Source organism: Tenrec ecaudatus, chromosome 11 (genome assembly GCF_050624435.1).
Source record: "Tenrec ecaudatus isolate mTenEca1 chromosome 11, mTenEca1.hap1, whole genome shotgun sequence".
Classification (NCBI taxonomy): Eukaryota; Metazoa; Chordata; class Mammalia; order Afrosoricida; family Tenrecidae; genus Tenrec; species Tenrec ecaudatus.
The window spans coordinates 69,852,819-69,879,857 of NC_134540.1; the positions used below are offsets into that span (position 1 = coordinate 69,852,819).

Genomic DNA, 27,039 nt, shown 5'->3' on the forward strand with positions numbered 1-27,039 from the left:
GTATTTTCATTGTTACAATGGAACATAATTAAAGCATAGTGATTAATCACAAAAACAATATGTAATTATGCATTGTGAAAAATTTCTAATTACAAATAAATGAAATGTCTGGAAGCATGGGGTAGCATGGGTAACAGTCTTAATATATAGCAGTAAGTTACATTGCTACATTTTGCGACATTATGCATAAAAAGCCAACATCAGTGAGAAAGTTAAGATAGCTTCTTTCTCACCAGATCATCATAGCTGCATGTGGGTGGACTCACCTGGAGACAAGATAGAGGAGCAATGTCTTGGTTACTAAGACTATTGGAAGTAAGTGTTCTCCGATGATCTTAGGCGACTGTGAAAGGGTCCTTGGACTCCCAAAGGAGTCGTGACCCACAGGTTGAGAACCACTGGTCTAGGTGTCAAAGAGTACAAAAAAGGTCCTGGATGCCCTGAAGAGCCACTAGAAGTGAGTAACAAAGAAATGTATACCAGTAAAGCTCTCAAGTTAGATTGAGTTAAGGCAATGGTTTGTGTTTTCTATAATCAAAAGATTGATGGTTAGAACCCACGCAATCGCTCTTTAATAAGCTTGACAATCTGCTTCCATAAAGGTTAAAGCCAAGAAACACCTTTGGAGTCATTCTAATACATTGGTAGCCCTGAGTTGGAATCAGCTTAAAGGAATGGGTTTGTTTGGCAGGGGTAGGGTGGGGGGGGGGGTGTCTGTTTTTGAAAATGTCCTTTCATTGAATATGTATTTGTCTTCTTTCTGACATATAACATTTGATCACACACACTTAAGCCAGACATGTTGGGCGCTATCTAGCAGGTCCTGATGCACAGCAACTTCTGTACAACAGCGCATAGCACTGCCTGGTCCTGCACCATCCTCACAATTGCCATGTTTCAGCTTATTGTTGCAGCCACTGTGCCAATCCAGCTCCCACTTTGTGTTGACCCTCGAGTTTACCAAGTGGGTTAGTCCAGGTAAGCTAGAGAAACAAATCCAGGGAGGTTCATGTGTATAAGAAGGAGGTGTATATACAAGAGAAATTGAATATTGAGAAAATAGCCCAGCCCAGTCCAGATCATTACATAAGTCCAATATTAGCCCATATGTCCAATACCAGCCTATAAAGTCCTCTTCTGACTCACAAAACACATGCAATGATGCCAAATGTGGGAAGATCACAGGTCAGTGAGTGGGAAGTCTTGTGGATCCAGTGGCGTCGTAAGCATCCCAGCACTGGCAGGGGTCTCCACGTGGCTTCCCAGGCTCCAGAGGTCACAGGCTGTTATCACCATAGAGCCATGTGGCTTGTCAGTAGAGCACCTCTCAGGAAGCGAGCAGAGATAGAATGTGTCTCTCACCTCCAAGGAGGAAATATAGGAGTTCCTAGATTCCTCAGGGGAAGGCCATGCCCACATAGAGGCCTCATTGGCTATATCCTGATTGACAGACTAGACTCCACCCCTACATTCTTGAACCTCAATTGACACCAGATTATGTAACTACCACACCAAACATGATGTCATCTTTTAAGGACTGCGTCCTCCTGACAACATGTCCAGGGTATGTGAACCAATGTTCTGCCATCCTTGCTTCTAAGGATGTATTTCTTCCAAGAGAGATGTGTTTGTTCTGGCAATCCACTGCACTTGCACCATTCTTTGCCAGCATTGGAATTCAAATGCACCAATTCTTTAGTCTTCCTTATTCATTGTCCAACTTTCATATGGAGATGAGGCTACTAAAATTACCTTGGCTGGGGTCTGGTGCACCTTAGTCCTCAAAGCAACATCTTCGCTCTTTAACGCTTTCAAGAGGGCTTTTGCAGTAGACTTGCCTAGTGCAATACATAATTTAATTTCTTAGCTGCTGCTTCCCCCAGTATTGACCCAGACTTACTTTGGTTTTTCACTTACCCTAGGCCTGACTTCACACCAACTTGATATATTCAGGTAATCCCACACCCTTTCACATGCACCTTTCAAAACAAAAGCCTCACTGCTATGGAGTTGATGCCAACTCATAGTGACTCTGTAGAACAAGGTAGAACTGCCCCTGTGGGTTTCCAATACCAGCTCTTTATGGGACTAGAAAGCCTCTTCTTTCTCCTGAAGAGCAGCTGGTGGTGTCAAACTACCAACTTTGCAGTTAGCGGCCCAACAAGTAACCACTACGCCACCAGGGCTCCTGCATGTGCCCAGAAGTTTATCTAGAAATCCTGCTCAGACACACCTCTGATTTTAAAGTTTATTTTAAGAATTTTTAAACACAGAAAAGTAGAATAGTGGTAAGCGAGCTTCAAAGATTATCAAGATTGACAGTTACTACATCTCATTTGTTTGTTTTTTCTTTTTCCTTTGCTGAAATGTACAACCTATTTCACACCTACATACTTTGTAATGCGTCACATTTTGCATAGACTTTTAATATAGCAAATCAACTGAGTCAAAATGATTGATTATGCCCAGTGATAAGGCACAGGCAATAAGCACTCATACAATAGTTGATTGGGAGAAAAAAAAATCACTGCCTAATTAAATAATTCATTTTGGTATGTTGCCTGCAAAGATGCCTCCAACAATTTCTTCTCTTCCTCTATTTGCATGTCATTTCTCCCATAAAAAGGTACAATTTATTTCCCTTCCCTTGAGTTTAGGATAGTCTTGATAATCAATAATGTTAATCTTGACCATGATCATTAAAAATCAATAATAATCCTAAAGTCAGGAGGGCAAAAGAAACAAAAAAAGTCTTACTAGGAACAATAGTGAGTGGGACTAAATTCTGTATACATCACTTGACTCCGGTACCCATGAATCCTGGCTGTGGGAGAAATAGCACCATATATTGATTGCTGACTTAAAGAACACACACTGCTTCTTGGAAAGCATTGTCTCCGCCTGCAAGCCACATAAATGGCACTATCCCTTAGGCTTCAAAGTCATCACACCAGTCTGGCAAGCCAACTGCTTCAGGATGATGGGACACAGTAAGACCAGTTACTGCCGCAAACATGATCTTACTGCTACACTTTATGTGCTATGAAGTGGGTGCCTCAGCCAATCAATGCTTCATGAAATACGATGAAGGAGAATGAGGCATTCTATAAATACAGTAATAGTAGCTTTGACAGAAACCTGGGCAAGAATGAAGGGCTGCCCCTGACACGATCGAACCGATCCAGTGTCAGCAACCTGTAACGCTATAGCTGACTGTGACAGGTTTTCTGCCCACATGGCTCCCCTAGGAACATGTGGGCGGAGTTTAGCCTGTTGGTCAGGTCACAGCTTGATTGGAGGGTGACGGAGATAAATGGCTTTCTGAGGCCGGCCTCTTCTTCTTTCTCCATGCAGGCAGGTCACACACATTCCTTCTCTGCTTCACCTTCCTGTTGACAAGCCACATGGAGCCCTGGAGATGCTTCCAACGCCGCTTGATCCACAAGACTTTGCACCCACTGGTCTGTGATCTTCCTGCATTTTGCATCATTGCATGTGCTGCATTTGAGTCTGAAGAGGGATTTATGGACTAGTATTGGACTTTTGGACTTGATCTGGACGGGGCTGGGATGTTTTCTTAATATACATTTGCTCTTGTATATAAAGCTCTTTCTTATATTTATATATGAGCATCCCTGGATTTGTTTCTCAAGTTAACCCGGCCTAACACACTGACTGATCCCCTAGGAAGTGGCGCTATAAGCAGTATTCAGTGTTGGTCCCCGATTTGGGAAGATTGGGCACTCAATAGTGGCTGTAGCTAGTTGACCTCGTTATCGTTGTTAGGAGCCCTCAATTCATTTCTGGCTCATAACTGCCCTGTGTATAACAATCAAAACACTGCTCCGTCCTGCGGGTCTTAGGGTTGAGCCCACTGTTGTAGCCACTGTTTAATCCATGTTGTTGAGGGGCTTCCTCATTTTCCCAAGCAAGATGTCCTTTCCCAGGGCCTCCTCTCTCCTGATAGCATCTCCAGAGCACATGAGGTGAAGTCTCCCCATCCTTGCTTCTGAGGAACTTGCTCGTGGTACTTCTTCCAAAACAGATGTTTGCTCTTCTGGCAGTTCGTGGAACTTTTAACATTATTCACCAACTATAATTCAGATGCACCATTTCTTCCTCAGTCTTCCTCACTCATTGTCCAACTTCCAAGTGCACACAAAGTGATTGAGAATGGAACACACCTTAGTCCTTACACTTCAATCCTGTGCAGCATATTTTCTCGATGCCACTCAGCATGTGACTTCTTGACCGCTGCTTCCTTGAGCACTGATTGTGGATCCAAGTACAATAAAATTCTTGGCAAGTTCAACCTTTTCTGTTTATCATGGTGTTTATTGGTCCAGTTCTGAAGATTCTGATGTTCTTTACATCGAGTTGTGGTCTTTGATCCTTATCAGCAGGCACTTCAAGGCCTCCTCACTTTCAGCAAGGAAGCTGTGTCTCTGCCTGTGGCAGGTTGTCATAAACCCTCTTCCAATCCTGATGCCACGTTCTTCTTATAATCCAGCCTCGCCAATTATGTGCTAAGCACACAGATTGAATAAGTACGGTGAAAGGGTACTAACCTGATGCACATTTTTCTTCAGTTCAAACCACACCATATTCCATTGTTCTGTTTGAGCAACTGCCTCTTAGTCCATATTCAGATTTTGCTTGAGCACAATTACGTGTTCTGAAATTCACATACTTCTCAGTGTTATCCATAGCTTTCACTTCTTCCTTCAGCACCATTGATTCTTGATACCATGTTACCTCTTGAAATAGATGAATGTCAGCTATTTCTTTCTTTTTTATTTTTTATTTTTATTTTTTTATTTTTATTTCTTTCTTTTGGCACCGTGACTCTGTGGATTCTTTCCAACTTCTTTTGATGTTTCCTGCATCACTCAAGCATTCGATATTTTGCCCACAGAATCTTTCAATATTTCAACTTGAGGCTTGAATTTTTTTTGTTAGTTCTTTCCATTTAAGATATGCGGAGTTTGTTCGTCCTTTTTGGTTTTCTAGCTCTAGGTCTTTGCACATTTCATTTTAGTATTTTACTTTGCCTGCTTGAGCTGCCCTTTGCAAATTTCTGTTCAGCTTTTTACTTCGTCTCTTCTTTTTGCCTAAGTTATTCTACAATTAAAAGCAAGTTTCAGAGTCTTGTCTCATATCCATGTTGATGCCTCCCTTCCTTATCTTTTTCATGGATTTTTGCTTTCTTCGTGTATGATATTCTTGTTCTCACCCCGCAACTCATTAGGTTTTCTGTCGTTAGTGTTCAGTGCAACAAATCTGTTTTTGAGATGTTCTCAAAATTCAGATGGAATATCATCAGGGTCATATTTTGGCTCTCATGGACTTGTTTTAATTCCTTCCGCTTCAACCTGGGCTTACATATGAGCAAAACTACTGGCCTTTTCACAGTGAGCTCCTGGCCCTGGTAGTCATTGCTATTGAGCTTCTCCAGCATCTCTAACCCCAGATGTCATCAATTTGATCGTATATTCCATCTCAAGAAGCCTACATGTATTGACGCTATTCGCGCTGTTGAAAGAAAAGTATCTGCGATGAAGAAGTCATTGTTCTTGCGAAATTCTATCATGTGACCTCCAGCTTCCTTTTTTTCTTTTTCACCAAGGCCATCTTTTCCAACAGCTCTTCCTCTTTGTTTTCAACTTTTACATTTTAATCTCCAATAATTATCAATGCATCTCGCTTTCATGTTTGATCAATTTCATACCAAAGACATTGGTAAAATTCTTCAGTTTCTGCATCACTTGGGCTGCTAACCACAAGGTCAGCAGTTCAAAACCACCAGCCACTCCATGGGAGAAAGACAGGGCTCTCTACTCCTGTCAAGAACTGCTTTCTACAGGACTAGTTCTAACCTCCCCTATAGGATCACTATGAGTGAGCATTGACTAGATGGCAGTGAATTTGGGATTTTTAGCTTTAGTGGTTGGTACTTAAGTTTGAGTAACAGTTGTATTGACTGGATTTCCTTATATGCAGATAGATATTCTCCTATCACAGTCAGTATTGAACTTCAAAAGCAATCTTGAGATGTCCATTTTGAAGATGAATGCAATGCCATCTATGGATTACTGTGCCAGGAATGAATCTATAATTCCAGGCTTAGTAAACAATAAATATGACTATCTGATTCAAAATGGCAAATCCCAGTCCACTTCAACTCAGGAATGCTTAGGATTGCCATCTTGTTGCATTCCATTTAATCTTTGATGACTTCTGTGGCAGTTCCATAATCTGTCAACTTGAGTGAAGGGGCAGAGTCTAGCCTGTCAATCAGGTCATAGCCAATGAGGCCTCTGTGGGCATGGCCTTCTCCTGAGTATTCTGGGAACTCTGGTCCCTGAAGATGGGTCACACACTCTGCTGCAAGACATTCCTGTTGACAAGCTACATGGAGCTACACTGATAAAGCCAGAGCCCTGGAGCTGCAGGAGCCACATGGAGACCCATGCCAGTGCTGAGATGCTTCCACCGCCACTGGATCCAAAAGACTTTCCACCCACTGGCCTGCGATCTTCCTGCATTCAGTGTCATTGCATGTGTTGTGTGGGTCTGAAGAGGAATTTATAGAATGGTATCAGACATATGTGCTAATATCGGACTTACGGGCTTATGATCTAGATTGGGCTGGGAGGTTTTCTTAATATACAATTACTGTTTTATAAAGCTCTTTCTTACGCACACGAGTGTCTCTGGATTTGTTTCTCTAGTCAACCAGGACGAACACAACTTCTAAGTTTCCTTGGTTCATATTTTGTACATCGTAAGTTACACCTATTGATGTTTGCAGCTGTTTCTTCTCACTGTGAGTTGTGCCCCTTCAGCAAATGAAGGCCTTGAAGGCTTCACTCCCAATGGCTGCACTCCATCCATGTCGTTATGGTCAACTCTTTGAGAAGGCAACTCTTCCTCACTCATATCTTGAGTGACAACCTGAAGCGTTCATTTAATGGCACTATATGACAATGTTCTAACCATAAGTTTTCCGTGGTTACGGTAATGTCTCTGAAGTGGAAAGCTGATTCTAGTGGATGTGGCTCACTTATTGCTGGGAACCTCTTCCTAATGGAAATAGATATTCTTTACATTGGGGGAAAGTTCTTGGTTTAAAGGGATCTGGAGAAGGTCCTGCACTCGGGCAACACCATGAAGCTACCTCATTTTTCCTGGAGTCTTTGACATTTAAAAAATAGGAACTGGAAATACGGGGAATCCAGGACAGATGAGCCCCTCAGGAACAGTGGTGAGAGTGGCGATATCGGGAAGGTGGAGGAAGGGTGGGGGAGAAATGGGAAACAGATGACAAGGTCTACATGTAACCTCCTCCCTGGAGGACGGACAGCGGAGAACTGGGTGAAGAAGACGTCGGATGGTGTAAGATATGATAAAATAATTATTATTTATAAATTATCTAGGGTTCGGGGGAGAGGGGTGCAGGGAGGGAGGAGAAAAGGAGGAGGTGATGCCAGGGGCTCAGGTGGAGAGTGGGTGTTTTGAGAATGATGATGGCAAAATATGTACAAATGTTGTATGTATGGATTGTAAAGAGTTGTATGAGCCCCTAATAAAATGATTAAAAAATACATTTTTACCCATTTGTTTTATTTATAAATAATTGTTTAGAATTTGATAACTACAAATCAAAGTAGAAGAGTTTTAGAAATATAATTCTATTTCTGTACAGATATGAAACACTTAAATCTGGAAAAGATCACTTTAAAAATTTTTAGAATTCCTTAAAAAGACAAAAGTATGAGGTCCTCAGTTAAAAAAAAGTTTTTTTTTAAACCAGTGACTTTTAAGTATCTTATGAAATCTTTCAGGAGCCCTGGTGGCTCATACTTGGTGGAGATTCAAGGAAAAATGGAAAAGAACCTCAGCAAGGTCGACTGACACAGTGGGTGTGACAATGGCTCACACATAATCATCATGAGGGGGCGGGAGGCAATATTTTGTTCTGTTGCACATGGGGTTGCTATAAATTTGAACCAAGTGGTAGTTGAGTTGGTTTGGAGCGTAACTGCACCTTATTCATATATGTATCTCTGCCGTGTCAATGGCAAGAATTGACGGTTTTTGAAGGAAAGTGCATACTTATTCCTTAAGATGAGTTTTGTTGTGTGTGCAATATGCATTCTTCTCTGAAGTTGTAGCACAGGTTGTCCAGCTTTAGCAGCGCATTCGTATCACCTAAGGATCGTTTCAAACTCTCGCTCCTCAGAATTGGTCCCAGTCATCAATATTTCTAATCTAAAAGTCTTCTCGTGATTAGGTTGCTGAATGCTCCAACTGTTCAGATGCACACTGGTATCCTGGACTCTTCTTCGGAGGCAAATTAGTGTACGCTGCCCCTACGTTGGGCCACGGCCCTGTTCTCAGAATCAAATTCGGAGCATCTCCAGTCCACAATTCAGAACCAATTTCACGAACGTGGAGAAGTTGAAGCACACGGGAGAACACGGTCAGAAGCTAGGATGAGGAGGAAAACCAGGGTCAGGGGTAAGCCCACATTCCCCGTTGCAGAGGGCTCGAAACCATCACAGGCCGGCAGGGAAGTGACATTATACGTAGAAAATGCTTCCAGGTTGGTCATAAGCCCAGGCACCCACGACAGTACTCTTTCCCCGCGGAGACGACCCGTTTGCCAAGGCGACCGCAGCACCCAGAGGAACGCTGTTGGGCAGCACACGCTCCTTTCAGGAGCGTACGCATGCGCAGGTGTCCCTCGTCACAATAAAGCGCGCCGGCCGCAGGGGTTTCTGGGAAGTGGAGTCTCTGCGAACGTCGCGCACTGATTGGGTGTGCAGAAGGCCGGCCCTTTGCGCAGGCGCACTGCTCTCCTGACTTGAAGAGGCGCCGTCTTCCTCGGACTCGAGCCCAGAGCGCTCGAGGTGAGGCCTGCGAGTGTGGGGCTCGGAGGAGCGCAGTGAGCGGCGAGGCCGAGAGGAGGGCGCACAGAACTCGGGGAAGAAGCACGGAGTGACGCGGACGGACTCGGTCTGCGGCGTGTGTAGCGGCGTCCCGGCTCCAAGAGGTGGGAACGGAAGATTCTAGCCCCGTGCGCGCGCGTGTCCGGCGGGGTGTGGGCACTGTTTCCAGTGACTTACCGTGGTCCTCCACCTTCCGAGTGCCGCGACCCTTTCCTACAGCTCCTCCTGTTGTGGTGACCCCGCGGGGGCCGTATCTGCATGTGGGCGGGCCCGCCTGGAGACGGCTGAGGAGCGGCGTCTTGTTCCTAAGTCTATCGGAAATATGGTCTTAGGCGACCCCTGTGAAAGGGTTGTTCGACCCCCAAAGGGGTCGCCACCTACAGGTTGAGAACCGCTGCTTGCAATGTGTCCCCCCTTCCCCACTATTTGACAGGTACCGTCTTTCAGTGGCAGCCTCCTCCGCTCCTCCCAGAACCCCCAAACCAAGCTCCTTGCCGTCAGCGGATTCTGACTTGTAGCGACCCTGTGGGACAGAGTAGAACTAGCTGCCTGGTAGGTTTCCAAGCTGTGCTTTTTTCTTTTCTTTTTTTTCTTTGGAAGCACACTGCCTCATCTTTGTCTCAGGGAGCGTCCTGTGGGTTCAAACTGAAGACCTTTCCGTTCACAGCAGAGCTCTTGAAACACTGCCTTCAGGGCTCCATGTTCTCCTCAAAGGGTACTTAACGAACCCTGCAAAACCCAGAGTGTTTGTCACCCGCTCCTCGCCCTCCCTCTTTCCCCCACTCCCTGTCCTGGACCATCACAAGCATGTGTGATCGCGGGGCCTTCTTGGACACAGTGGGACTTGATGTGGAATGGAAGTGGCAAAGCCTTAGGCAGCTCTGAGAGATGATTCACCTGCAATGAAATGTTAGCAGGAAATAGGGAAACAAGGATAGAGAAAAGTAGCAGGCCAGGACACAGTTCTCAGGACAAGTAAGACCCACTGGGTGGAACGGATTATCATATGGATCTGGCCCAGGGAACTGACCTGAGTAAAAATTACCTTAAGACTCTTATTTTCTTTAGCCACGCAGGACTAGCGCGGGGAAGGGAGCCCATTAGCAATCTGTGGTGGCAATGCTACACCGTGACGCTCAGGTGGTGCAGCGAGCGGTCAAGTATCTGGCTGCTTGCCAAAAGATCAGCGCTTCAACACCACAAATAGCACCAGCTCCTGGGAAGGAATTTCATCTAGCAGTCTTTTCCACTAACGACGATAGCCCAAGAAATTCAGTATGACAGTCTACCTTGTCCTAGAGGGTCCCTGTGAGTCAGACTTCTCTCCACGGCACATAGCAACAACAATCTTGAAGCAAGTCACAAGGGACCTAAATTATGCAGCTGTTAGTGGCACAGAAGCATACATTGTAAAAGAGGTGTCAGAAGGACCAGGCGATTGACTTTGCGAGGAAGGAGTGCAAGGTAAGAAGCTAACATTTTGAGCAACTGGGAGAGTAATAGAACACGGAAACAGTAAGCCTAGGGTGAGAAGTTGGTAAGAGTTGTGAGGGAGAAAATGATTTTGAGGTGAGGGAAAAATTAGTAATTAACATTTTGCAGTTACTTGGAAGGACTGGATGATTTCAGAAGAAGGTTTGGGAACAGATTGAGAACGTCTCTGCTCAAGTGGAAGATGGAAGCCCCAAGGGGATGAGCTTTCAGAGTAATCGAAGAACAGAGAGTAGGAGAAAAAGCTAAAGCATGGGTGGCATCTGTTTCCAGGGCAAAGAGTGCAAAAGTCATAGATTACAGTGATTGGAATGGTATTTTTAATCGCCTCTTCAACATGTGAAAGGTGCACATTGAATAGGGAAGGGTGAAGAAGAATCCATGCATTTGAATTGTGGTGTTGGCAAAGAATATTGAAAGTACCATCGACTGCCAGAAGAACAAACATCTGTCTTGAAAGACATACAGCCAGAATAGCACCTTAGGAAGGAGGATGGCAAGAGTTCGTCTCATGAACTTTGGACCCATGAAAACAAGCCCCTGAAAAAGATACCATACTTGGTAAAGTAGGAAGACGGTGAAAAAGAGGAATTTCCTTGATGAGAAGGCCTGACCCAGTGCCGATAAGAATGGACTCAAACAACAAGTTGTGAGGATGGGGCAGGACCGGGCAGTGTTTTGTTCTGTTGTACATAGGGTCACTTTGAGTTGGCACTGACTTGATGGCATGTAACAACGTCAGTGAAAGGAAGACAGGTTAAAATATCATAGGAGCTAGAGCAACGGCCTGAAGAAACAAACTGGTCAAAATTGTCTCATTTGTGAGGGGTAGCACTAGCAGAATAATGGGCTGGAGCACAAGAGGGGTATTGACCTGGCATCAGTAGGTATATATTAAAGGAGCCTGGTGATGCAGTGGTTAAGCACTTAGCTGCTAACTGAAAGATTGGTAATTCAAACCCACCTAGTAGCTCTGGAAGAAGAGATCTGGCGATTTGTTCCCATAAAGATGCAGTCTACGAACCTTCTGGGGAGTCTGCTCTGTCACATGGAGATGCTCTGAACTGGAATCAAACTTGGCCTCATCTGACAACAACAAACCACAGGTGTATACAATACTCTTCCAGATAATTTGATAGCGAAAGGAAAACAGTAAGTTGAACTATGTTTTGTGAGGGGGAGGCCATGAGTTTCTGTAAAGACTCATTCAGATAGAGAACTTGTGAGAAGGAGCTCCTGAGGAGATGGTGGGTGCTGGAGAGAGAGACTGCGCTTTGGAGGGAGCAGATTCTGAGAGGAAACAGTTGTGGGAAAGGATGAAGGTCACAGGTAAAGTTTTGTTGAATTCATGCTCCGTATTGCCTAGCAGGTAGTTAGTAAATATTCTCTATCTGCAATCAAGAGAGCAAGTTCACTGTTCCTTGTTATTCATTTATCCATCTAGTCAATGTTTATTCAGCACCAACTTTTTATACCGGGCTCAGTAGTAAGCACCCGGGATATATTGTCCCTTTCTTAAGGAGCTTACAGCCTAGCACTCAGACAAACAAGTAAACCAAATATTTCAATTCAGGATGAACAGTGCTAAGAAAGAGATACACAACAAGTTATGGGAGTGCATCAGAAGTGCATTCCACCCATTGCAGGAGGAAGGGAAGAACACTGATGAAGGCTTCTTGGCAGAAGTGGAATCTGAAACAAGTTTGGTAGGGAAGAGGTGGAACATTCTCAGCAGAACAAATCACCGAAGGCACAATGGAAGGAAGCACACCTTTACAAGCCCAGGTTCGACAGTCGAAGTAGTGTAGACAGTGAGGATTAATGTGGGGAGAGACGAGGTTGGAGCGCAGGCTGAAGCCAGCTGCATCAAGGAGAGCTCATTGGGCTCTGCAGTATTGCCATCGCATCACGGAAGGAAAGCATAGAAGCCTCATTATGAGATTTGCATTTTAGAAAGATCATTGCAACTTATACCAAGGACCTTAAGAATATGCATACTCTTTGACTTAGCCATTTTCTTCTAGAAATGTAGCCTAAGGAAATAAGACTATATGCAAGGCTGTTTATTTATCAACACTACCTTTCCTGCTGTTGATAAATTTTTTTCAGTGGGCTCTCTAAAGTGGATGGCCTATGCCTTCATAATCTTGCTGGTGTTTGAAATACTGGGAACATAGCTTCTGGCGTCATAGCAGTGCACAAGTCACAGGACAACAAACTAACAAATGGCGCTGGCAAAGACTACTGAAAGTACCATGGACTGAACAAATCTGCCGTGGAAGAAGTACAGCCAGATGCTCCTTAAAAATGAGGATGGGGGAACTTTGTCTCACATACTTTGGGACATGGAATCAGGAGAGACCAGTCCCTTGAGAATGACATCATGTTTGGCAAAGTAGAGGGACAGCGGAAGGGGGAAGACCTTTGATGAGAAGGATTGACACACTGGCTGCCACAATGGGCTCCAATATCTCAGAACTTGTGAGGAATGCACAGGACCAGGCAGTGTTTCCGTCTGTTGTACTTAGGGTTCCCGTGAGTCAGACTGACTTGACTGTACCTCACAACAGCCACCTTTACTAAGTGCGAACTATGGGTCAGGCAAATGCCTTCGCACTGTACATGTATAATTTAGAGTGAAAAATCAGAAATATGCTGAACTTTGAAAATAGTCTTACGGGCCATCTATACAATGCAGTCATACAGCCATGAAATATTGCTAACTGGCACTCATTAAGCATTTGCTATTGACCAGGTACTGTGCTACATTCTTTTTATAAGGGTAATTTTAATACCATATCTTCAGAATCCAGTAAGGTAAGTACTACTTTAAAAATTAGGAAATTGAGGCTTAGAAGGGTTAACTTGTTTATAAGAGGATGAAGGCTCAGGTTTGTCTGGTAGTTTTTAACCTCTGATGTTAAAAAAAATGCTTTATTTTCTTTAAAATATAGAGATATTGAAAATGGACCCATAATGTACAATGGAAAACCTCAAAGCATATCCAGACATTAAGGGAAACTTGATACATGACTGTTAACATTACAAAACACAAGGGAAAAACTTATTAGAGTAAAATTGCCAACAATTTAAAGGTTCATCAAGAGGATAATGAGTAAATTGTGATACATACATATAGGGTTATGTATGTGTAAGGGGGCTTCAAAAAGTGGGAAAATATAATTAAAAGAGAATGGAGTTATTTCATGAGTTTTTTTAAAGGCCTTTTCACATATAACTCTTATGCATCTATTAATAACAGATCATTTGCAGAAACATAATTGCTAAATAGAAAGTTATATAATGACAACTGTATACTACTGACATGAAACTTTAAAACAGGTAAAAAAAATGCCTGCAAGAAAATTTACAAACACATGAAAAGGACAGTAAAGCACCAAATTGTAGCTATCACTGGGAAGGAAGAAGGATGGGACTAGGATACTCAGAAGACTTCACCCTTGTAATTTTGTATTTCTTACTCTGTAACCCTGCACTGAATAAATAAATGAAAATTAATAAAATAAATTTGGAGGGGAAAAAGAAATTCACAAAATGTGAAAAATACTTTCCTATATTTGTTTGAGTGCATGTGTATTGAAAAATGACTGGAATAATATACGAGGAGATCCCCCACCCCCAATGAAAAAAACTCCGCCGATGTGTGGAGCATAATGCATTTGGAGTTCGTTCCACCAGGTCAGACTGTTAATCAAGCTTTCTAGTTGGAGGTTCTGAAAAGATGGCATCACAGTGTGCAACTAAAAAGGCCTGATTTGTGCCAGGCGGGGGACTGGTTTTGCCACCTCGGCAATGCACCTGCTCACGCAGCCATCTCTGCGCCAGTTTTGGGCAAAAAACGGCATGCCTCTCTTGCCCCACACACCTTACTTACCTGACCTCACTTCTCGTGAGTTCTTTTTGTTTCTGCGAATGAAGAGGGACCTGAAAGGACAGCAATTTGACGATGTAGAAGAGGTGAAGAAGAAAACGAGGGAGGTGTTGCCAGCCATCCAAACATGAGTTAGAAAAATGTTTCCAAAAATGGAATGGCAGATTTGACAAATGTATTAAGTGTAATGGAGAGTACTTTGAAGGTGGTAGGGTTGTTTTGTAAAACTTAAATGCATAACTTTGGGGAAAGTAACCCAGTTTCTTTTGGGTTCTCCCCCAATCCCCTACTCCCCGCCCCATAGCCTAAAATACACGGGCACATGTGATCTTACGTTCTCTGATTTCTTTTAAAATGAGAGAGTGCATTGCATCTGGTGTGAAGGAGGAAAGAAGAATAGCAGTGTGCAGAACAGTGCCCCTAGTAGGTCTGAGACTACTGTCCTTAGAAAGACCTGTTGCAAGGTTAGCCCTGGGCTGCCATCTGGAACTTCATTTCTAGAGGATCCCACTGTTCCCTAAGAGATAAGGGTGGTTCACTGTATTAGACAGCGCAAACAGTGTGGTGTATGCTGAACACCTGCTCTTCTGGAAGCCTGACATTTTGGTGCGTGCTAGGCAGAAGGTGCACACATGACCATTCTCCAATACAACCGTGGGCACTGAGTGTCTGTCTCATGGGTTTCTCTGGGCAGACACATTGCACACAGGCTGCTGGAGGAGAATGTGCTCAGCGTGAGTCCTGGTGGGAGGGAGGCAGAGGAAACCTGCCCGTTTATTCCATCAGATTCCACTTGTGCCTTTTCCCTTTTTGACCTGCCTCTCTCTGTATATGATTGCTGAAATAACTCAATCACACGAGGAGGCCTGGTGACATGGTGGGTTACTCACTGGGCTGCCACTTGCTGTAGGTTGGCCGTCAAACCCACCAGCCAGAAAGACGAGACTCTGTTCCTGTAAATATTTACTGCTCTGACGCCACAGGAACAGTTCTACTTTGTCCTCTAAAAGTCCTTCAAGAGTCAGAATTGATCATAAGTGAAAATGGACTCAATGGCAGTGAGTTGAGCTTGGGTACAGTTACAACTGCAGGATGAGTCCCAAGTCCTTTTTAGCAGACCTCTGAATGTTAGGAGGATCCTAGTCTAGTACAGTGGAATTAGAGGAGGGCAAGAGTGGAAGTGAGTAGACCAATTAAGAGACTTACAGTTAGGCTAGAAGTAGCAAAACAGCTAAACTTAAGTGTGGCAGCAGAAATGGAGAGAAAGGAACTATGATTGCCACATTCAGAAGGGGCACTGTTAGGTAAGTGACTGGAAGTGGAAGTTGAAGGTGATGGTCAGGCAAGAATGACTCCCATGCCACCTATGTTAATTAAGAGTTCATTGAAGAATGATACCATCCATGACATGAGCAGCAGAGCAGGTTTGGAAGGAATGCCAATGATGCGGGCAGTTTTAAACTCTACCTTATTGCCATCAAGGTGATTCTGATTCTCGTCAGCCCTCCAGGACAACAAGTAGAACTGCTCCTTAGAGTTTCCGAGACTGCAAATCTGCACAGTGGCAGACAGCCTCCTCTCTGTCCAGTAGAGGGCTGGTGGGGTGAGCAACTGCATCCAACTGCTTGAGGCCAGCTTAGGGCATTCGAATTTGAGATGATTCCACAGCTCTGGGCAGGAAAAATCTGGGTGACTCTTCCTTACAAAGGAAGGTTCCCACTGGCAGCATTGTAGAAATTACTAAATGAAATAATTTGAATTAGAAAGACTTAGTTTCATGATGTTTGAGAGAGAAACGCTAATATAAAGTGTATAAAAGGTGGGCATAATACAAAGAAAGCAATATTTAAGTGTTTAGTGATGTAAATGAGTAGTTCAGGTTTTTTTCTTTTTAATTCTCTGACTATTCATAAGTATTGATATATGCTTGGGATAGATACTTGTGTCTGTAACTCCAGGGTAGTCAGTCCATGCTGACCCATAGTGTTCCAATAGGATAGACTAGAACTGCCCTTTGGGTTTCCAAGGCAGTAAATCTTTACAGAGCAGAAAACCTCATCCTTCTCCTTCAGAGTGGCTGAAATGATGAAACCCCATTCCCATTGGGTCAATTCCAATGTGAGTCTTTGTGTCAGTGCTTCATCAATAGCATGGCTAAGCTGTACTGCCCCCTGCCTTTGTCTTGTTTTCCTCTTGTACCCGCCTCTCATAGCATAGCTCCCACACACTCACAGGGTCTGCTTCCTGGTCACAGTAGCTCGCCTGATCCTTGTGCCCATTTCTGTATTTTATATCCTTCTCCCTCATCACTCACCTGTCGACCCGAAAATTGTAGTGCACATTACCAAGAAGGGGATTTCTCAAGCGGAGTGACATTTCAGCTTACTGATCATCTGGGTATTGCCCAGCTGTGGTCTTATCAGGCGAGAAGCAGAAACATACAGTGTCAAACACGGCTACCCAAGGGCTCCATCCTCAGAGACTGAGAATGATCCCTTTTTCCTTTGAAGAGGGTCTGGGCTCTTACTAGACATGTCTAGTCTATAGAGTCATTTGCAAGATTGTTGATCCTGTGTCCTATCACTCAAGGCATATTGAATGTGAATTTATAAGTACAACATGGACTTTTAAATGTGCTTTGTTCTTAGAATTCTGGCTCTAGAAGCATAGTAAAACAAGGACCATGTATATCCTAAGCGGCACTGTCTGTGACTCTCTGCTCTAATTCTGAGCTCTTTACTTTGCCTTCCCTCTTTGTAGGGTATGGAGGGAGAGGATGGGTACATAACCGTGGCACATGGAGATCTCTTGTTTTAAAGCCCAGAAAACAACACCACGGGCCTGGTCTCTCATACCTTCTTTCTCATCCATCACCTCTGCTCTGGTCTAAAAGGAGAGCCCCCGGGAGGAATGGCTGCTGTGTCTCCTACCACCGGATGCCAGGTGAGATGGGATTTGTTTGTCTGACATACTGTATTCATCTCCAGAATGTATGCACTTTTCTTTCCCAACTTGGGAGCTGCTTTGACCCACCCAGGTTGATGAAGTATTCTGTAGGAATGCCTGCTTCCCCCTTCGGGTTGTTTCCTGTAATAGCCTTTTCTTGCCTTGAACTATATGTCATTTATCCTAACACTGGGCACACAGCTTTTAAGGCCTTGGCTTTGGATATTTTTGCCTGAAAACCACTGGCAGTGGGCTGACAATGGATGGGTTATAGTGATTGTCCTTTTCCTGTGTCCCTGTATGGACTGAGTGTAGGCCTCGGTGCTCCAGGGAATGTTGGGTTGGGCTGGGGGTGTGGTACATACTGGAGATCACTTCAGTGAGTTTAAAAAGAGTCCTCAAGGTCTTACAGAGACATGGCTTGGCCCATTCTTGCCAAGGGCAGAAAGAAAAACTTGAGTTCCATACTCTGGCCTAGAACTCCTGACTTAGACTCACTTGGGTTTTAAGACAGGAAAGATACAAACTTATAGAATCAGAGAACAGTAGAGCTACAAGGGATCCTAAAGACAATCGAATCCAACATCACTAAGAACTTTGTTAAAAAACAAGGAAAACTGATGAAATTTAATAAAGTTGTAGGTTATATAATTGATAGTAACATTATTTTCCTGTTTTTTATAGTTATCTTGTGGTTATATAAGTAACACTATGTTTTTATGATATGTACACAAAAATCTTTAAGAGTAAAGGTTCCATCACATTTACAGCTTACTCAGAAGTTCAGGGACAAAAGGAAATGGTACATAGACAGAAGGTAAAGCAAATAGGGGAAAAGCAAATATTTCAAGAAGTTCAATAAATGCTTTGTTCTGTTCTTTTAAGTTTTCTCAAAGTTTGATAAATGGACCCACTATGAATATAAGGGTGTGGGATTAAGAGCAAGAATTTTATGTGTCCTTGAAGCACTTCCCTAAATCATTCAAGACCAGTATTGCCAGGACCCTTTCCTTCCCATCCCTCCTCTTCCTCCTGGCCAGTCATTTGGCTCATCCCTCTGCGGGAAGGACTGTGAGGAAGAGAGAATGTGATTGTGCTTCCAGGATCCAGTGACGTTTGAGGATGTGGCTGTGATCTTCACAGAGGAGGAGTGGGGGCATCTGGTGCCCATTCAGAGGGACCTCTACAAGGAGGTGATGCTGGAGAACTACTGGAGCATTGTCTCACTGGGTAAGGATAGCTTCCCATTAGGAGTTAGAATTGTATTGTGTTCACTAAAGACTGATACATTCATGCCTTTTCTCCCCGCTCCTAAGTTTTGAACCAACTGAGAGACAAGATAAAAGAGTAAAAGGATGTGGCTTAAGTGTAAAGCACCAGTAGGCACTGGCAAGTTTATTTACCCAGCCATAAGAAGTGCTAGACATGCCCGGACTGCTTGCTTAACAGCATGTCCCACAACATGGCAGGGACTTAAATTCATACAGAGGATTAAAGGTGGAGGTAGAAGAATGGGGAGTGAAGTATTTGCCCTCAGTGTGGGGTAGGACGATGAGAGTCATATGGTTGTGAGACTGAGCAGGTCATCAGAGATGTGTTTGGGGTTGATGATTTGTCTTAAGTACAGCCAAGAAAGATGTTCACAGAAGCACTCTGTACTTAATAGAGACTGCATGAAAAGGGAACTATGAATGCTACTGCTGATAGTAGCAATTATTGGAATTTTCTCAGGCTCCTGTAGGTAATGAGAACGTCTCAGGAGCTTCAAGAATAAGAAGCTGAAAGAGTATACAGTTTTGGAAGAAAATTAAAATCAGCAAGTGGCAATAAAAAGGATTGTATAGGTTTCATTCAAGAAAGTCAAAAAAGCAAGTGTTAATGTTTCTGAATTAACTTAAACAGAATGTAACAACGGGACTATTGGGACGTATTAAAGGAGACTTCTGAGCCCTCCTGACAGTGGGTACAAGTTGGGCTGCTAACTATAAGATCAGCAGTTTGAACCCACTAACTAGTCAGTGGGGAAAGAAGGGGCTTTCTACTCCTGTAATGAGTTATAGTCTTAGACATTTACAGGTGTGGGTCTACCCTGTCCTTGAGCGTTACTATGAGTTAACCTTGACTTGATGGCCAGGAGTTGGGGGGGTGGGGCAGGGATGCAGCTCAGGTTTATTTGTTAGTTTTAACCTTTAGGAGCCCTGACAGCAATAGTGGATTACATGTTAAGCTGCTAACTAGAAGATGAGCAGTTCGAACCCACCAACCAATCCATGGGAGAAAGAGAAGGCTGTCTTCTTCTGGAAAGTTATATAGCCTCAGAAATCATAGGGAGCTGTTTTTTCCTATCATTTAGGGTCACTTTGAGTCAGAACTAACTTGATGACAGTTGTTGGTTTTTTTAAAACAGTCTTTGCCACAAGCTTTGGAACAATGGAAAATAAAATTCCTGAGATCAGAGACAAAGCTCCAGGAGATCATAGTCCTGACTGTTTTATCAGCAGAGAATTGGCACATGACAAATAAATGATCCTTGGCCCCAAAGGAAATTAGATTGGAAGCCTAGGGGCAGTGAATTTATGTTAGTCAAGGAAGAACAATCAGAGAAGGTGAGAATAAGTATACAATCCAAAGAATGTAATCAACATCACTAAATTGCAATGCAGAACTGTTGGATCAGTGTATTTTTCTGTGTGTTCTTAACAAAATAACAAAACTTCGTGGCCAGGGAATGCTTTTCATTCTCACGTAGGATACAAGGAAGTTTAAGACGCAAGTCTATTTCTAGGAATAGGTCTATTTTTCATATTAGCAACAATTGATAGGTTCACTTCTAGGAATTTATCTTAGGGAAACAATATAAGATTAGCAGCCAATGATGTATATAAATTTGTATCATACCTTTGATAATTTAAGAACTTTTAAAACAATCTAAATATCTATCAGTAGGAGACTGGTTAAATAAATTGCGATTTCACACCCTGTATATAGCCATTAAAGTGGTAAAGCAGATCTGTGTTAATTGACAAAAAAGAATAATTTTATTATGTGAAAAAGATCAGCATGTATTTCATCAGCCAGCTTTTGCCATTATATCTAAGGTATCTTTCAATGCCAAGATGAATAGAACAAAAGGGAAAAAAAGGGTGAAAGGTGATTTTCCTTTTTGTTTGTAGATACCTCTAATTTTCCTATAATGCACATAACTTACATGTTTAATATAAAAACATAATACTAACGGGTAAACAAATGGGTGTTTTCATTACACATTATTTTTGCTCTGGATGATCTTTATTCATTTTCACTTTCCCTGAGCTAAGAACTCTTTCCCCCTATTGTACCAGTGGTAAGTGAAACTCTCTCATTCACTTTGAGGGGAAGAGTAAGCACATTAAAAACATCAAGTGGATGTTACTAACCTTTTGATTGAGTCCTATTTGTTCTGGGGCCCGAGTTCTCCTATTCAGGAACCCCCGTCTTAAATCCCATTCAGAGGTTCCTTCGTTTTATGTTCTGCATTCCTGAAACACACTCACACTCTGCCTTACATTTTCTCTCTGAAAGCCTGAGACCGGGCCTGTACTTTGTAGCAGGTACAGACTTTTTGTCATGTAGTGCTGCCATGACTGTTCTTTCTCCATGCACAGGACTTCCAGTTCCTCAACCGGACATGATTTTTCAGTTGAAGAGTGAGGAAGAGGCCTGGATAGTTGATCTTCATGAGCCTGGGGACAGAGAATGTCCAAAGAATGTTTCCTTAGGTAATTTGAGTATGAATAGGGCAGGACAGAATTCTGTTTTGTTTGGGAGTTGTTACTTGGGTGTGTCGCTAGAAATATTGGGTGTCCCCTTTCTCAAATTTAAATTTGCTCTAGTGGTTATTTACGTCACTCACCAGCTCTCATTTATTCTCTGCATAGTAAAATGTTACTTGTCCATATGTTCTAAGTGTTTCTTTTCTCAAATCCGTCATGTTACCCATTCATACAATGATATTTCTATTTATCACCAGCCTTTCCATTTAGCATACTCCTAGTTCCACCCTCCCCGCCCAATTCCAGTGGGTATTTTCCCATTTTCCGAGATGTCCACCATCAGATCTATTTCCCTATAGTGTAGGACCTTCGTGAGAGCTAACAGTACAGTGCTCATACGTTATTTTCAGGCTTATCATAGTATCTTTTTTCCATTGTAATATCCCTGCTCCCACCCCCACCCCCTTTTTTTTAACCTGGGAAAGAAACAGCATCTGCATTTTCTGTTCGTTCCAGACTGGGCACCTAAGCTTGAGATTCAGGATACTTCAGAAGAAGAACAGATATCCGAAGGAACCTTCAGGGAAGGGCTTGGAGATGATGGTCTCTTGTGTCCTAAAATTGAAGTTTATGTACCAGAGGATAGTTTGGAAACAGAGAAAGAAAACCCTGCGGTAGAGACGTTTCCCTTTTCCCAAGACAAAAGCTTGCAGCAAGGGTCAAGCCCTCCCCAAACAATTATTTTTAAAGAAAGAGACCAAGTGTGCAGAAACTGTGGGAAGACCTTTTTTGACCATTCATCCCTTATCCGCCACCTGAGGACGCACACCGGAGAGAAGCCCTATAGATGTCACGAGTGTGGGAAAGTCTTTAGTCATAGAAGCAGTCTCAGTAGACATCGGATGTCTCACACTGGGGAGAGCCCCTATGAATGCAATGTGTGTGGGAAAGCTTTCTTTGACCGCTCAGCCTTAACTGTACATCACCGAATTCATACTGGAGAGAAGCCCTTTCCATGCAGTGAGTGTGGAAAAGCTTTTTTTGACCGCTCCTCCCTTACCCGGCACCAGAGAATTCATACTGGAGAAAGTCCTTTTGAATGTAACCAATGTGGGAAAGCTTTCAGCCAGAAAAGTATCCTTACTCGACATAAGCTAATCCATACTGGTAGGAAGCCCTATGAATGTAATGAGTGTGGGAAAGCCTTCTATGGCGTCTCATCACTGAATAGACATCAAAAAGCTCATACTGGAGAGCCTCGTTATCATTGTAATGAGTGTGGGAAGGCGTTTTTTGACCGCTCACCCCTTACCCAGCATCAGAAAATACATACTGGAGACAAGCCATATGAATGCAGTGAATGTGGAAAAGCCTTTAGCCAGAGATGCCGGCTTACTCGACATCTGAGAGTTCACACAGGAGAGAAGCCCTTTGAATGTGGTGTTTGTGGGAAAGTTTTCAGTTCTAAATCTTCAGTTATTCAACATCAACGACGTTATGCCAAACAGGGAATAGACTGAATTGCCGGAAAGCTTTAGTCAGAAGAACCACCATGAAACAAACTCAAGATAGGTCTTTCCCATCTTGAATTCGTCATGTGATCATTCCACCAGTCTGGCTATTCCTGTATTTATTTTTTTTTGTTGCATATAACACATGCACATAAGTAACAAATAATGCGCATAGGAAGCTAATGTGTGTGGGGGTTGTGCTGTTTGCAAAACTAATGAGCATATAATATGTGTCATTTGTGTTAAAAGTAGTATTCTCCCTCCTGATCTGCTACCATAATGTTTGACTTGTCACTCTACATCAACTATGTTAATGTGGGATGCCTGAAATAAGGATATAACTCTTAAGAAATTCAAAATTTTGAAGAAGCTCGTCAGATGATCTGACAAATCAATTCTCAACTTGTGAGTTGCAATCCCTTTGAGGGTTGAACGACCCTCTCACAGGGGTTGCCTATGACCATGAGAAAACACATATTTCCGATGGTCTTAGGAACCAAGACACCGCTCTTCTCTCTGTCTCCAGGCCGGTCTGGCAACATGCAGATACGCCCACATACAAGTACCCAGCATGATGTCATCGTGCTAACCCCATCACATATACCCGTACAAATGCAGGTGTATGTGACAGGGTTGGCACCATAATGTACATATGCGGACCAGTCACATGTAGAAAGCAGCTGCTGTGTTGAAAGCAGCTACTCTTAAAAAATAGCTACTGTGTTGAAAGCAGCAGTATTGGAGGTAAATGACACTTCATGAATTATAATTACTTGGTAAATGTAAAATCATGTACTGTAAAATAAATATCTGTACCATGGGAACTTAATCTGGATGCTGATCAGTCTTTTTATATGCAGCTGTGGTTGATGTGACTACTGCCCCCTTGTGATAGTAACAGGTGTGTAAAAAAACACAGGAATGGTAAATCATAGGAATCTTTAATGAACCCAGATGACTGAACTATATGCCATGTATCATCTTTTGTATTATTAAATCTATTGTTATATATTATTTTCATTAGCAAACCATCCCATGACAATGGATCGTGTAGAGAAGAATGATGAGAAAAAATATAGGGAGGATTTTTTTACAGTATGGTTTTACCTCAGTAATTACAGCAGGAATTGAGAAACCACAATGTTTTATTTTGGTGTGACGTTCTATCAGCTGAAACTATGAATCTGAACAAACTAAAATGCCATTTTGATAGCAAGCATCTGAGCTTTGCCGGCAAGGATACCAACTATTTTAGAAGCAAAGGTGATGGACTCAAGAAAGCCAGACTTGACACTGGTGGCAAATACCACAAACAAAACACAACAGCCATTGAAGCTTCTTATTTGGTGGCACTCAGACTCACCAGAGCTGTGAAACCTCACACCATTGCTGAGGATTTACTGTTGCCAGTGGCCTAAGACATTGAGTTATGATCGGAGATGAATTTGTTATGAAATTGAGTGCAGTTTCCTTATCTAATGACACTGTCTGCAGAAGAATAGATGACGTGTCTGCTGATATTCTTGATCAGGTAATCCAGGAAATTACATCTGCTCCACTTCCAATATTCAGCATCCAGCTTGATGAATCTACATATACTGCAAACTGTTCACAGTTACTGGTTTACCTGAGGTATGTTAATGATGGTGACTTTAAAGATGAGTTTCTTTTTTGCAAACCTCTTAAAACGTGAACTATTGCACGTGATGTATTTGACACTGTTGGTTGATTTCTGAAAGAGCATCAGATCTCTTGGGAAAAGGTGTGGTGTCTGCACAGATGGTGCTCCAGCTCTGCTAGGATGTCGATCTGGATTTCAACGTTTGGTACTGAATGAGTCACCAAGAGTCATCGAAACTCACTGTATGATTCATCAGCAAATATTAGCAATGAGAATGCTGCCACAAGAGTTACAAGAATCATTGAAAAGCGTTATACGTTCTGTCAATTTTGTAAACAGATGACTTTTCACAACTGCAATGAGTTGGATGCGCTGAATAATGCTTTTATTTTACACTGAAGTGAGATGGTTGTCGTGAGGAAAAGTTTTAAAACATGTTTTTGAGCTTCATAATGAACTCAAAACGTTTTTAATCAGAAAGCAAGACCGCAGTTCGAAGCACTTTTCAGTAATAAAAGTGAAGTTAAATTTATCACTGTAAGGACCAAATGCAAGATGCCTTGATTTGTCTGAAAAGATCCAATCATTCCAAATGAAGCTTCAGCTTTGTCCCCCAAAATTGGATGAAAATTAAATTTGCATATTGCCTACCTTCTCTGCTTTCTTTGAGGAACATGACATTGGATCAGACAAAAGGATTGCAGTGATAATTTCTGTGAAAGAACACTTGCACATGCTTGCAGGTGAAATTTCATCGTACTTTCCAAATCTACCTGACACCCCACTTGCACATGCCAGAAGCCCATTCACAAAGTTGAAGATGTTCTCGAGACAGCACAAGAACTTATTAACAGCAATTTAGTGAAAACTGATTTCTCTACAATGCCAGTTACAAAATTCTGGATCGAGTGTTTGCAGTTGTGTCTGATACTGTGTTGCGCCTTCTTCCATTTCCAACAACATATCTTTGTGAAACAGGGTTTTCCAGCTTGTTGGTTATCAAGTCTACATACAGATGTAGACTTCTGGAAGATGATGTTCGTTGTGCTCTTGCAAAGATTGCCCGGAGAATTTCTGATGTGAGAAAGAAGCTATCTCAACCTTTGCACTGATGTTGGTTTTTTACGCACACTGTTGCAAAATTTAGCAATGTAGTTTACTGTTGTTGTAAGACTGTTACCCATGCTACACCATGCTTCAAGACAAAATTTCATTTATTTGTAATTAGAAATAAATATTTCACAATATATAATTACATTTTGTTTTGTAATTAATCACTGTGCTTTATGTTCAATTTGTAACAATGAAAATACATCCTTGCATTATCAGATATTTGCATTATGATTCATAACAGCAACAAAATTACAGTTATGAAGTAGCAACAAAAATAACTATGGTTATTAAAGGGTCGAGACATTCTGAAGGCTGACTGCGATAACTGTCAGGAGGAGATACTCCAGCCGGTCCTTGTGAAACGTGAGAATTTCAATGCCAGGTCGCTCACACCTTTTTCCGGAGGGAAAAGCAAAATGAAGCCCGAGCAGCACTGTTGCTTCCAGTGCGCTCAACTTTTCAGGACGCTGACTTTGTTCTTTTGTGTGCCTAATTTTACACATCCGAATAGTAATAACAGGACTGTCGAGGGCCTGTCCCCGGGTAAACGCTGCACTGGAAAGTTGCATAGAGGTAGTTTCTTTGGTCTCAACAACCTTCCTAAGGACTCACTGTTCACTATCCTCAGGAAGCTCCTAGGTGATGCAAACAGTTAAGTGCTTGACTACTCATGGTTGGCAACTCAAACCCACCTAGAGGAAGAAAGCCCCCAAGGTGACCTGCTCTCAGACTATGGTGAGCAGTTCTACTTTGTAAGGCACAAGGTCTCTTAAGAGCTGGAGTCGACTTGATGGTAACTGGTTTGGGTTCATTTGTTTATGTTATTATTTTACAGACGAGAAATGTGAAGTTTAGAGAGGTTAACTAATATACCCAAAGTGACAAGGCAGGAAAAAGTGAAGCCAGGTCTTGAATGCAAGTCTGTCTGCAAAGTTCATTCTAAGGTAGGTTTGTTTTATAGTTTGTGTACAAGTATCTTCTCAACTAGATTGTAAGCACTCAGATGTGTGACTTAATGTGTCTGTATCTCACATAGTGCCTTACGTATGATAAGTAAATCAAACCCACTGCCATCAAGTCAATTCTGACTCAGCGACCCTGAGGACCGAGTAAAACTACTCTAGTATTTCTGAGACTTTAAATCTTTACAAGAATAAACAGTCCACCTGTCTCCCATGGAGTGGCTTGTGCATTTGAACTGCCAACTTTGTGATTAGCAGCCCATTGCTTAACCTCTACCACAGGGTCTCCTGTTTATGATAGGTGCTCAGTACATATCTCGTCACTTCTGTTCCACATCCTTTCTCTGAATTTCCACAGCTTAGCCTGTACCTCTGTCATTCCAGGCTTACCTTACTCTAGTAGTCACTTCCTAGTTTGAGTTCTTCCCACTTAATTTTTAAAGAGAGAGATGCTATGGACAATAATAAGCACAATTTATTTCTCATATAAAGTCTACTTGAATCAGTTTGGCTTTATCCTCATCCATCCGTAGAATATGTGGTCTCCAACCAAGGGCATGGATGAATTTGTGAGATGTTAAAGGCTAGGCTTTTGCCACTTTTTGGTGTTTTAAAGCAGACTCAGCAGCCAAGTAGTAGTAAGTAATGGAGCACCTAGTTATTTGGTGAACTCCAGTAGCTTCTATCTTGGTTCCATTTTGTGTACTACTGTTTCGACAATTGTTTCAGATGACCTCTTCCTGTCCAGCATTGTTTTCTTTACTCTGGACCTAAACGAACTCCCAGTTAGATGAAAACTG

General features: G+C 42.6%; 1 protein-coding gene across 5 annotated transcripts; it reads left to right on the forward strand.

Annotated features, from left to right (window-relative positions):
- The first annotated feature begins 8,861 nt into the window (after positions 1 to 8,861).
- ZNF2 (zinc finger protein 2) lies at positions 8,862 to 25,438 on the forward strand. Of its 5 annotated transcripts, none has more exons than XM_075563153.1 (6): positions 8,862 to 9,055; positions 9,385 to 9,503; positions 17,095 to 17,277; positions 18,384 to 18,510; positions 20,925 to 21,038; positions 21,549 to 25,438. In XM_075563153.1, exons 3-6 carry the CDS (start codon positions 17,245 to 17,247, stop codon positions 22,550 to 22,552), a joined length of 1,278 nt encoding a protein of 425 aa, XP_075419268.1. In that variant the 5' UTR covers positions 8,862 to 9,055; positions 9,385 to 9,503; positions 17,095 to 17,244; the 3' UTR covers positions 22,553 to 25,438. The 5 variants fall into 5 exon arrangements, with proteins under 5 accessions (XP_075419268.1, XP_075419269.1, XP_075419267.1 ...); XM_075563154.1 differs by having other exon boundaries at positions 17,154 to 17,277; XM_075563152.1 differs by lacking the exon at positions 9,385 to 9,503.
- Positions 25,439 to 27,039: the final 1,601 nt, after the last annotated feature.

Coding starts and splice junctions, on each gene's coding strand:
- ZNF2 (XM_075563153.1), top strand. CDS start 17,245: ATGGCTGCTGTGTCTCCTACCACCGGATGCCAG. Junction 17,278..18,383: donor CTCCTACCACCGGATGCCAG/GTGAGATGGGAT, acceptor TTGTGCTTCCAG/GATCCAGTGACGTTTGAGGA. Junction 18,511..20,924: donor CTGGAGCATTGTCTCACTGG/GTAAGGATAGCT, acceptor CTCCATGCACAG/GACTTCCAGTTCCTCAACCG.